The following is a 12,110-nucleotide window of genomic DNA, read 5'->3' on the forward strand; positions in this document are numbered from 1 at the left end:
ACACGAAAATGGAAAAACGTACTATAAATAAACAAAGAGAATCGAGACTTTTTTATTGAAAGGGCCGTGGAGTACGTCAAGCCTCGACGAAAAGTAAAGATATCACAGTAGGTAGGAAGCAGCTGCCAGTGTATTAAAGGAAGTTTGATTTCGGTGCACTTCACATGCAATTACCAAAATATGAGAATAAACCATTCAAACCTCCAAGGAGGGTTGGATCAAGTGGGAGCGCGCAACCCAAATCAAATACCACAGTTAAAACTGCCCCCATACCTACAGTAAAAATTGCTACCAAGAAAAGAAATATCCCGGCGGGAGCTGCTTCAAATGTTGCTAAAAGGCGTGATAATCTAACCCCAAATGAAAGTATTAGATACTTCACTACCATGTATAGGAAGCCTACTACCAAAAAGCACAAGACTTGGAGTGGTGATGGTTATGCCACTTTAAAACTAAACAGTAGCAAGCTAGCTTTCTACAATGAAGCAGGGAAATTATTCGGATCGAATACGCTAACGAGTGATCCTAATTCTCTTTTAGAAACTATTTTCAAAGTGGGTCCTAACGAAGTACAGTTAGATTATGAATTGAAAGAACTAGCAGAAGTAAATAGTGCCAGACAAGTTATAATACAAGCGATGGGAAATGTCAGCTCCGCCACTATTGCACCAGTTATAGCTCCCTCTACGAAGAATGATGGTGGCAAATATCAAATGCCTCTGTCGCAACTATTTACGTTGAACACGGTAAAAAAGTTTAAATCAGTAACAAAGCAAATGAATGAACACATGACCTCTCCAACGCAAAGCAGTCAAAGTTCAAAGGTCAGGAAGTATTATCCAGTTTTTGATGTTCGCAAAATTGATAATCCTTTGGTAATGAACAAAAATTCTTCTGCAGAAGTCGACGTAATTGTTGATCCATTACTGGGTAAGTTTTTACGCCCTCATCAAAGAGAAGGAGTGAAGTTCATGTACGATTGTATAATGGGTTTGGCAAGACCAACTGTTGAGAATCAGAATATTGATTGTACTACTAAGAGTTTAATGTTAGAAAATGACTCAGATATCAGTGGATGCCTATTAGCTGATGATATGGGTCTGGGTAAAACATTAATGAGTATAACTTTGATTTGGACATTAATTAGGCAAACTCCTTTTGCGTCGAAAGTTCCTTGCTCACAATCAGGTATACCATTAAGTGGCCTTTGTAAAAAGATTTTAGTTGTTTGTCCTGTCACTCTGATAGGAAACTGGAAAAGAGAATTCGGAAAATGGTTAAATTTATCAAGAATAGGTGTTCTGACACTAAGCCCAAGAAACTCTCCTGATATGGATAAAATGGCCGTCAGAAATTTTCTGAAAGTACAACGAACGTATCAAGTTTTGATCATTGGTTATGAAAAATTGCTAAGTGTGTCCGAAGAATTAGAGAAAAATAAACAGCTGATTGATCTGTTGGTATGCGATGAAGGGCATCGACTAAAGAATGGTGCTTCTAAAATTTTAAATACATTAAAAAGTTTAGACATAAAGAGGAAACTTTTGCTTACAGGAACTCCAATACAAAATGATCTTAATGAGTTTTTCACTATTATAGACTTCATAAACCCTGGCGTCCTTGGAAGCTTTGGCTCTTTTAAAAGAAGGTTTATCCTTCCTATAACAAGAGCTAGAGACACTGCAAATAGATACAACGAAGAATTGTTGGAAAAGGGAGAGGAAAAATCAAGAGAAATGATAGAAATCACGAAGAGGTTTATTTTGCGAAGAACAAATGCAATCCTAGAGAAGTATCTCCCTCCAAAGACAGATATAATTCTATTTTGTAAACCATACGACCAACAGATCTTGGCCTTTAAGGATATCTTACAGGGTGCACGTTTGGATTTTGGGCAAATGACATTCAGTTCTTCGCTGGGACTAATAACTTTACTAAAAAAGGTTTGTAATTCTCCTGGATTGGTTGGTTCAGATTCATATTACAATTCACATATAAAGGATACCCAATCTCAAGGAATTTACAGTCGTTTTTTGAACTCTGGTAAATTAAAGGTTCTAATGACATTACTCGAAGGTATTAGAAAGCGTACAGAAGAAAAGGTTGTTGTAGTGTCTAATTATACCCAGACATTGGATATAATTGAGAATTTGATGAATATGGCTGGAATGTCACATTGCAGGCTTGATGGTTCTATACCTTCGAAACAAAGAGACTCCATTGTCACATCCTTTAATCGGAATCCGGCCATATTTGGATTCCTGTTGAGCGCAAAATCTGGAGGCGTAGGATTGAACCTGGTAGGTGCCTCGCGTCTTATTTTATTTGATAATGACTGGAACCCTTCGGTGGATTTACAAGCGATGTCAAGGATCCATAGGGATGGCCAAAAAAGACCATGCTTTATTTATAGACTCGTCACAACTGGTTGTATTGATGAGAAAATACTACAGAGACAACTAATGAAAAACAGTTTGAGTCAAAAATTTTTAGGTGATTCTGAAACGAAAGATAAAGGTACTTCTAATGATGACCTTTTCAACAAGGAGGACCTGAAAGACCTGTTTTCTGTCCATACAAACACCAAAAGTAACACTCATGACTTGATCTGTTCGTGTGACGGTTTGGGTGAAGAAATTGAGTATGTTGAAAAAAATCAAGAACAGGACGTTGTAGAATTAAAGAAGTGTATGCCTACTACATGGACTAGTGCTCTGGAATTACAAAAGGAAATGAATGAAACAGCCACTAGAAATGACGCTAGAAAGTCGCAGTCCATTAGACAATGTCTTATTCATTATAAACATATCGACCCTGCAAGACAAGATGAATTATTTGATGAAGTTATCACTGAATCATTTGCCACGTTGAAAGACGATATCACTTTTGCATTCGTGAAGCCCAGCGAGATATGTCTTAAATAATAGTGACGCCAAACATGGACACTCATACTTAATATATACTAGATAAAATAGCTATCATCTAACCCTGATTATATTTATTAAATTTATTCTTCTGATGCCTATAAAAATACAAGTTATGCAGTATTTGCATGGCCGTTTGAGGATGATGATTCGAATTACTCTACCTTTGAACTATTGATAAGGACATGGTTGAAGGCGGAAGTCATGAAGATCCGAAGGATAACCATGGCTCAAAAAAAAAAAATTCAGCTGCCAAGGATTGTTTATAAAGGACTGTGTTGACAGGCAAAGGTCAAACAATTGCAGGATGAAACTCAAAAGTCTACTCAGATCAGTTTTCAAGTACCGAAAAACAAATTTGAGTTTGCTTCTTTTTTTCACCTACTCTATTATTGCGTTACTCTACATTTTTGACCATGAACATTATAAGCTCAATTTGCCAAAAAAGGGTGAATATCCTCAACTTAATGATTTGTTAGAAACTGCCTGGACAGATTTACAGATTATTACGGCTTCTTTTCATCCTTATACGTCTAAAGAGAATGATAAAGTTCATGATTACTTGCTGAGTAGAGTTCTGGAAATCACAAGCAATGTCTCTTTTGCAAGTGTCTCGGACGATAATGAAAATAAGAGATCCATACTATTCCAACAGCAAGATCCTTTCAATACGTCCTCTGATGTTACTAGAGTGACATATTTCGAATCCTCTAATATCCTAGTTAAACTTGAAGGTCAAAACCCTGACCAAGAAGGGCTGCTTCTTTCGGCTCATTTTGACTCAGTTCCTACAAGTCATGGGGCTACCGATGATGGAATTGGTGTGGTGTCTTTATTGGCCAATCTCAAGTATCATATAAACCACAGGCCGAACAGAACTTTAATCTTCAACTTTAATAATAATGAAGAGTTTGGTCTTTTGGGAGCGTCAACTTATTTTCATCACCCATGGTCTAGTTTAACCAAGTATGTGATAAACTTAGAAGGAACTGGCGCCGGTGGTAAAGCAGTGCTATTTAGAACTTCTGATACCTCAACTGCAAAGATATACCAGCTATCTGTGAAAGAAAACCCTTTTGGTAACTCCATTTATCAACAAGGTTTTTATAGTGGTTATGTCAGAAGTGAAACTGATTACAAGGTTTATGAAGAAAATGGCATGAGGGGCTGGGATATTGCGTTTTACAAACCCAGAAATATTTATCATACTATGAAAGATTCAATACAATATACCACCAAAGCATCTTTATGGCATATGCTACATACCTCCTTGCAATTAAGCTCGTATGTGGTTTCCAATTCATTAGATACGTTGGATCAAACACCAGCTTGTTATTTTGATTTTATCGGTTTGAAATTTTTTGTTATGAGTGCGAAGACCCTCTTTTACTGGAATTGTGTATTTCTATTGGTTTCTTCTATTATGGCCATTGGGTTGTACCTAATTGCTCGTGATAGGATGACTTGGAAATCATACTCCCTGCTATTGTGGCTACGCTTTCCTCTTTCATTGGCCACAGGTGTTGTGGTGCAGAAGTTTTTCTTTGATGGTATAACACATTACAACCATTTGACGTTCTCCAGGAACTACTTTTGGCCAGTGTCTGCTTTTTTCACTCAAGTTCTTGTAATAAATTACATTTTTATCAAGTGTTCCAATCGTTTTTTTCCTTCTAGTGACATTAAAGACTTGTCAATTATTGAACTATTCATTATGTTATGGACCGTTTTACTGTTTACCTCGAAGCTGTTGTATAGTTCTGACTACAAATATACTGGAGTATATCCCTTCTCAATCTTTTTTCTGTTGATCACTACAGCTGCTATATTGAGGCTGCTTGGACTAGCGCTGAGAACCAAACCGAGAAAGGATTATGATAGAGAATCTATGAATCACCACGCCAATGATAGTTCACATTCCCGGATAAATATTGAAGAAGAAAACCACGAAAACCACGAAAACCTCGAACAGTCACAAAATCAGTCTTTATTGTCGCAAGACGAACATACAAGTACCCAAGAAGATACCTTACCAACTACTTTGGACGATTCTCCACACCATATTAATGATGATCAAGATATAGACGCACTATCACCACAACATGATGAAAGGGCACCTTTATTGAAGGGGTTCGGTCATGTAGAAGAAGGTCTGGGTAGTGTGGAAAGTACCTCAAAGGCGAAGTATATTGACTATGTATGGATCATCCAATTTTTAGTAATCGTACCGATATCATCATTTATATTGTTTAACAGTGTGGATGCAGTCATGGACGCACTGAATCAAACTGTCCAAGAAGGAACAAAAGCTACATTTGATATAATCAGGTTTGGAATGGTAGGTGGTATTTTGATTGCACTACCAATTTTACCGTTCTTCTATAAAGTCAACTTTATGACTATATCATTAACTGTGTTGCTTCTCCTGATCTCTGTGTCTAAAACACTTCTAGAACCCCCTTTCACGAATAAAAATCCATTAAAAGTAAGATTTTCTCAGAGTATTGATTTGTCCCATGGTGATGCTGCTAGTGTCCATGTCTTTGGAAGAGAAGGAAAGCTTTTGAAACCAATGTTGCAAGACTTGCCTAGTGTAAAATACTCATCTACACTTATCAACTGTACGTCTGTGACCAATGGAATGGAACTTTGTACATATGATGGAATGCAACCAAATTTGTTGAGCACAGATGAAAAAACAAACATCAGCGATATGGTGAAAGTTCATGTTTTACGTGATAATCGAAATTCGACCGAGAGATCTCCCTACGAACCAATAATTGCAGAATTGCTTTTGGAGGTTAAAGAGAACAGGGCATGTACTTTATCATTTAATGATAAATCTCAGGCGAAATCACCTGTCAGAGAAATTACGGTTTATCAAGAGAAAAAATTTCCTGCGGAGCCTGCTAATGTCACGAAAACAATCAAATCAAGTACTGGCATTAATGAACTGCAACTGCATAAACTTGACTTTGATCAGGACGCATATCATATTGCAGTCCAGTGGTTTCCGAAGATTTTGACAGATGGAGATTTAGACGATGACAATTTGAGTTTAAAAGACGAATTATCTGTTTCAATTAGCTGTTACTGGGGAGATTATGATTCAGAATCAGTTGTGAATGGTACTGCCGTTAGAAAAATCCCAGCATTTGATGAACTGTTAAATTATGCACCGCCAAGTTTTTCCTTTGCTAATGAACAGAAAGGATTAGTTATTGTTAAGGATGTTATAATTTTATAGTTCAATTCGATTTTAACTGTAGAATACCTAATAGACTTAAACACTCTCCAGTTGTATCGGCTATTCCCCAAGTTCGAACTTTTTAGTTATAATTCTCCCCTCATGACAAACAGAAGAGAAAAGTAATTTTCAAGTAATGGGTGAATGTATTGGATTTTTCATTAAAGTTACTCATTATCCAATACTTACTTTTACTGGTGCATAAGAGAGTCTCATGAGCCATACAACCGTTTTTGTGAATGCTTAGAAACTTCCCTCAGGTAAAGAAGATAGTATCTATATGAGCCTTGCATTTTTATAAGCACACGCAGTAACTGAAACGCATAGTTGTGTATGTGCCTGACTCTCTATAGCTTTTTCCATAGAGGCCAAAGAAGTGCCTTGACACTACTCAATACATATAGCTCATCTTGCATATGTTAGAAAGCAAGATAAATTAAGCGGCAACTCATTTTAGAACTGTTGCTCCAGTATAACATAATATATAAATTAAACGTAACCGGTCCCGTTATTTTTCCATTTGCACCATATATAAAGTGAATCGTTCATTTTTCTTCAATTAGTGAATGGTAGAAGTCCTGAAATGTAGTATGATACCAAAGCAATAATTCCAGTATGGATAGCCACTGAAAACAAAAACTACAGCTTCTCATATATTCAAGGAGGTTGTTTAGGAGTGGGTAGTTGTATAACTTTTAGTTAGTTCCCCTTTTTCATTGTGTGACTATTTTCGGACAATTTTTTTCGATACTTGCTGACACTAAAAAAAGGGTCTTACGTCTTACTGACGCATTCAAAAATGGGCAGAAGACACGATACACCTAGACACATCAAAATAGTGATACTCCATATGAAACCACAAGAAATTGTTAACTTTTAGATTAATTCTTTGTTAAGCTTTTTTTGTTCGTATATTGCTAACGAATAATTTAACTATTCTTGCTATCCTAACAGTATTTAATATTAGCTATTTTAAAGGCCTTAATATGGATTATGGCTACTTTTTCCCCGCACAACATATTGAAGAAACAAATGGTGTGGATTTTTGGATAGACAGTAATGCTGAATTTGCACTATCTAAAAGGCCCGATTCTTCAACCTCTAGTATCACAAGGGTCTTAACGGACACCACAAATGTTTCAAATAATAGTGGATCACTAAAAAGGCAAAAGATCAAGCACAAAAAATTCTCACAAAAAAAAACATTCAATAACAGTGAGTATTTTGACTTTGGCAAAGCCAATATCGATTGTAAGCATGTGTTTAAAAGTATATCCAAACAACTTATTTTTCTTCCAAGAAGCTTTCAACATCACAGCATCCGAGGCTGGATGAAAGACAGATACTCCGAATTTGGTTATAAATTAAAGAGAAATCAACATTGCCCTCCTTCAGCATGTGTACAAACACTTTACAATACTGGCAGATCAACTAATGAAGATTCCCTTCCCAATGATTTAGATTCTCTAATAATATATAAATTTATGAGATACTCTGACAAGAAAAAGGAGTTGATGTGTAGGTTTTGCCAAGGAAGTAATTGGATTGTTGCTGAAAGCTATCTAAAACATTTATTCTTTGCACATGGCATTTTGTCTGAGTTTAAACCGCACACTTTATTCCATTTTGAATCCAAATTGTTAAAAATCAAAGAAAATATTAATTATAAAATTCAAGTATTAAAAGAAGCAGAGTTTAGAAAGAGCATTCTGAGTTCTCTCAACGTATCCATTATTCCCTTACCTTTGGCCTATTATACTCAAACGTTGAACGGGGGATTCAGGAGAATCCATGTAAAGTGTCCTCATTGTGAAAGTTGGGTTCGTTTGGGTTGGTGCGAATATGATGAAATTATCAAAGATTCCTTTCAGGATTTTGAGTCCCTACGAAATCTCAATGCCAATTATGATGGGATGTCGTATGTCCAAACACGTAGTAGAGAAGAAATTGAAGGTATATATGAGAATTATTTTACACACTACATTCAATGCGACTTAGCCAGGTTCCGAACAAAATGTTTATATGTCCAAGTAATAACAAAAAGTAGTTGATTGTATACACAAGATATTAAAGGTAAATGATAACATAAAAAATTATACAGCCTTATTTCTACTGGCGTACCGGATCATGATGGCTTATACAACTTCCATCGTTCATCTTCTTCGTTAAAGAAATTCCAATGGTCACCACATCTGAAACAAGTGGGGCCGGCATAGTAGCCGCCCAGCGGAAGAAAGAAAAAATCGATGTTAGAGTCCACTAAGAATGATATAAGAAAGCGCTTTCGCTTGACCATATTAATCAGGAGATAAATCGTATGTACGTATATATGTGCGACAACACAGGTGTGATCAAAATTATGTAAAAGGCCCTTCTGCGTAAACTCTGTCCCTGCGACAATATGTCTATTTATAGACAGACTCCAAATGTTACTTCCAGTGCATCTGCGCCTTTTTCTCTTGCATGTACGGGTGGAGCAGTGCACTTCCAATGCTCTCTGCTAAACTTATTAACCTAGCCTGTAACCAAACAAATCGGTTAGTTCTCTCATCGCCCTTTCAATTTTGAAAACTAGCAGCCCGTAGGGAAATGTACCATCCGCTATGAACAATAGCAAAAGATCGCTGTTGGGTATCTGTGCGACACAGGCATGTAGATTCTCCATTTCATATGTATATATCTTAGTTTTAAAAGAATCGATCTCTATAGGGTAACAACTATTGGAGGTTTGATCCGCGGTGTCGTTTTCATCTTCTGACCACTTATCCTTTATCAGTAGGGTCATCATTTTCAGATTATTGACTGAATTTATTTCGTTTATCGAGTTCTTCAGCACATCACTGTTCGAGGTTGCGTACGACAGTATGCCTCCATTAGTGGCTGTTAGAAGTATAGATGACTGTAAAGATGTCGTCTTAAAGTCTACAGAATGCAAATCATACGGTTTTAGGGTATTTTCCAGAAACACCTTAACGTTATTAGAATTTAGCATCACCATGTTTGTTTAAATTAGTGGACTGCAATTCCTACTGATAACTGGCGTCCTGTTACCTTATCTTCCCTTAATTGACACTATGTAGTCGTTTTCCTTATATGCCTAATGTAGCAATCGTTTTTCTTTTTCTTTTGCTCTCATTCTTCCATATTACTGATCACCCGGCCTGGAACTACTATCAATATCATCATCAACGTAATTCCGCGAAAAACCATAAACCGTAAAAAAAAAAACAGATGGCGGGTGGTATCATCCTTCACGACTCAGATGACTGCTGCGCCCTCGCGAAAAAGAAATGGAATGAAGTGCAAAACGGGAAAGACGCGCCACCGTTTTGGGACCACGGGCTTTTTCTTAGCGGCCAGGCACTGGATATAACACTACGACCGCGTCACCACAACAAACAAAGGCAACGTGCAGTAAACAACCATCCCTCCTAGGATCAAAATCAAAAGTGCAAGCTTCAGATCAAACTGAAAAATTTTCGGTAGCGTACGTGGGCCGGTATAAATATTCACTGCCAAACACAGATGTCACTTCGCTATCAACGGGTCTTTCTTGCATTTTTGTATTTAATGGGTAAAGCTCTTTCTTGTACATTTCCTTTTTCTTTTATCTTTCTTGGCTTTTCACTATTCTTCTTTTTTTAGGAAACCATCTTTGAGTACTTAGGCCACTTCTAGAAAAAGAAATTAAATAAAAGAGTTAATCGTTCACTCGCTTCTACACAGTTTAATCTTTTCCATTTTTCTTTCACCAAGACCCTTCGAGCTATCAAGAATACGTTTGTTTGACTTTTAAAGATCCTGTTTTATTTTTTACTAAGATTATAATGCAATTTAAGAACGCTTTGACCGTTACTGCTCTCCTCAGTGCTTCCGCTCTTGCTGGTATGTTTATTTCCTCCTTTTTTGTTTAATTTTTTATCTCCCTATTTGCCACTACTATTTTAAGTCTGTTTCCTTTTCTCACTTGTTTCATTAAACTGGGCCAGTGGTTCTTTTTTTTTTTCATGGATCTCGATGAAAGCGGGCGAAATGCGAAAGAATTTCCAGAATAGGAAATCGTGTTTCGAGATCTCGCAAAGGACATTTTGGAAATACTTTTCACATTTTTGACTAAGATGTAGAAATAGGGTAGATAATGAGACATGTCAACATAGTTTATAAATCAATCTGGAGTACTAACATTACATTTTTAATCTCAACAGCTAGCTCTTCCTCTTCTATCGCCTCATCGTGTAGTATTGGTTCTCAAGCGACCGCTACTGCTCAAGCTGATTTGGACAAAATCTCAGGCTGTGAGACCATTGTCGGTAACTTGACCATTACCGGTGACTTGGGTTCAGCTGCCTTGGCTAGTATCAAAGAGATCGATGGTTCTTTGACTATCTACAATGCCTCTTCTTTATCTACTTTCTCCGCTGATTCTATTAAAAAAATCACTGGTGATTTGAACCTAAAAGAATTGTACATTTTGACTAGTGCTTCTTTCGGCTCCTTACAAGAAGTCGACTCCATCAGCATGATCACTTTGCCTGCCATTTCTACTTTCTCTACTGATTTGCAAAACGCTAACAACATTGTGATTTCAGACACCACTTTGGAAAGTGTTGAAGGTTTTTCTACCTTGAAGAAGGTTAATGTTTTCAACATCAACAACAATAGATACTTGAACTCCTTCCAATCTTCTTTGCAAAGTGTTTCCGATTCTTTACAATTCTCTTCCAATGGTGACAACACCACCTTGGCCTTCGATGATTTAGTCTGGGCCAATAACATCACCCTGAGAGATGTAAACTCTATTTCTTTCGGTAGTTTGCAAACTGTTAACGCTTCCTTAGGTTTCATTAACAACACTTTGCCAACTTTGAATTTGACTAAATTGAGTAAGGTTGGTCAATCTTTGTCTATTGTATCCAACGATGAATTATCCAAGGCTGCCTTCCAGAATTTGACTGCCATTGGTGGTGGTTTCATTATTGCTAACAACACTCAATTGAGAATCATCGATGGCTTCAACAATGTTCAAACCGTTGGTGGTGCCGTTGAAGTTACTGGTAACTTCTCCACTTTGGACTTGTCTTCTTTGAAGTCAGTTAGAGGTGGTGCCAATTTCGATTCCTCTGCTAGTAACTTCTCTTGTAATGCTTTGAAGAAGTTGCAAAATAACGGTGCTATTCAAGGTGACTCCTTTGTTTGTAAGAATGGTTTCACATCTACTTCCGTTAAGTTGTCATCCACTTCTACTGGTTCTTCTAAGAGCTCTGCTACATCATCTGCTTCTTCCAGTGGTGATGACTCTAACGCTCAAGCTAGCGTTTCGGCTTCTTCCAGCTCTTCTTCTTCTAAGAAGTCTAAGGGTGCTGCTCCAGAGCTCGTTCCAGCTACTTCATTCATGGGTGTCGTTGCTGCTGTTGCCGTTGCCTTACTATAGGATTAAAGCAACAATTGTGTTTTTATTATTACTTTAATCTCTTCTCCTCTAATGATCTCTTTACCATTCTTTTTTATTTATGAGACAGTTGGTTCATCACTGAATTCTATCTATAGATGAAATTTTAGTGTCTTTAATATCTTTTTTATTATTTGTTACTATATTATTGCTGTTTCGAAGTTCCACTTTCACTGAAATTTTGCTAACTAAATTAAAAGAACAACTCGGACTTTTTTGTTACAATTCTTTAGTTTTGTCTGATATAATAGAAATCGTCTAAGTAACTAAAAAAGAAACAAGTAAAGAAAAAAAATAAGTAAATGTAATAAAATATAAAAGAATTCTTACTACGGTTTAAAAAAGGTGTTCTTTTTGTTATTGTTCCAAGTTTATTAGAATGGTTGGAATTTTTTAGCGAATTGGCTCCCTGAAATGGTACAATATTTTATATACTTTTTTATGTTGATATTAGTTTTGAGAACTGTTACGAACATGACAGCGGGCATCA

The 12,110-nt window shown here is 36.7% G+C and overlaps 5 protein-coding genes across 5 annotated transcripts; 4 read left to right on the plus strand and 1 right to left on the minus strand.

Annotated features, from left to right (window-relative positions):
• Positions 1-164: 164 nt before the first annotated feature.
• Positions 165-2,924, plus strand: RDH54 (DNA-dependent ATPase RDH54; the record flags this gene model as incomplete). Its single annotated transcript, XM_056223219.1, has 1 exon — positions 165-2,924. One exon carries the CDS (start codon positions 165-167, stop codon positions 2,922-2,924), a length of 2,760 nt encoding a protein of 919 aa, XP_056080430.1.
• Positions 2,925-3,231: 307 nt separating this feature from the next.
• On the plus strand, positions 3,232-6,171 carry PFF1 (Pff1p; the record flags this gene model as incomplete). Its single annotated transcript, XM_056223230.1, has 1 exon — positions 3,232-6,171. The coding sequence occupies one exon, from the start codon at positions 3,232-3,234 to the stop codon at positions 6,169-6,171; it is 2,940 nt and encodes a 979-aa protein (XP_056080431.1).
• A 986-nt stretch (positions 6,172-7,157) lies between these two features.
• On the plus strand, positions 7,158-8,222 carry ECM8 (Ecm8p; the record flags this gene model as incomplete). Its single annotated transcript, XM_056223241.1, has 1 exon — positions 7,158-8,222. The coding sequence occupies one exon, from the start codon at positions 7,158-7,160 to the stop codon at positions 8,220-8,222; it is 1,065 nt and encodes a 354-aa protein (XP_056080432.1).
• Positions 8,223-8,680: 458 nt separating this feature from the next.
• On the minus strand, positions 8,681-9,169 carry SLM4 (Slm4p; the record flags this gene model as incomplete). The annotated part of the gene is made up of 1 exon (XM_056223253.1): positions 8,681-9,169. The coding sequence occupies one exon, from the start codon at positions 9,167-9,169 to the stop codon at positions 8,681-8,683; it is 489 nt and encodes a 162-aa protein (XP_056080433.1).
• Positions 9,170-9,998: 829 nt separating this feature from the next.
• Positions 9,999-11,602, plus strand: ECM33 (Ecm33p; the record flags this gene model as incomplete). Its single annotated transcript, XM_056223264.1, has 2 exons — positions 9,999-10,056; positions 10,377-11,602. The coding sequence occupies 2 exons, from the start codon at positions 9,999-10,001 to the stop codon at positions 11,600-11,602; spliced, it is 1,284 nt and encodes a 427-aa protein (XP_056080434.1).
• Positions 11,603-12,110: the final 508 nt, after the last annotated feature.

This window comes from Saccharomyces mikatae, assembly GCF_947241705.1.
Source record: "Saccharomyces mikatae IFO 1815 strain IFO1815 genome assembly, chromosome: 2".
Taxonomy (NCBI): Eukaryota; Fungi; Ascomycota; class Saccharomycetes; order Saccharomycetales; family Saccharomycetaceae; genus Saccharomyces; species Saccharomyces mikatae.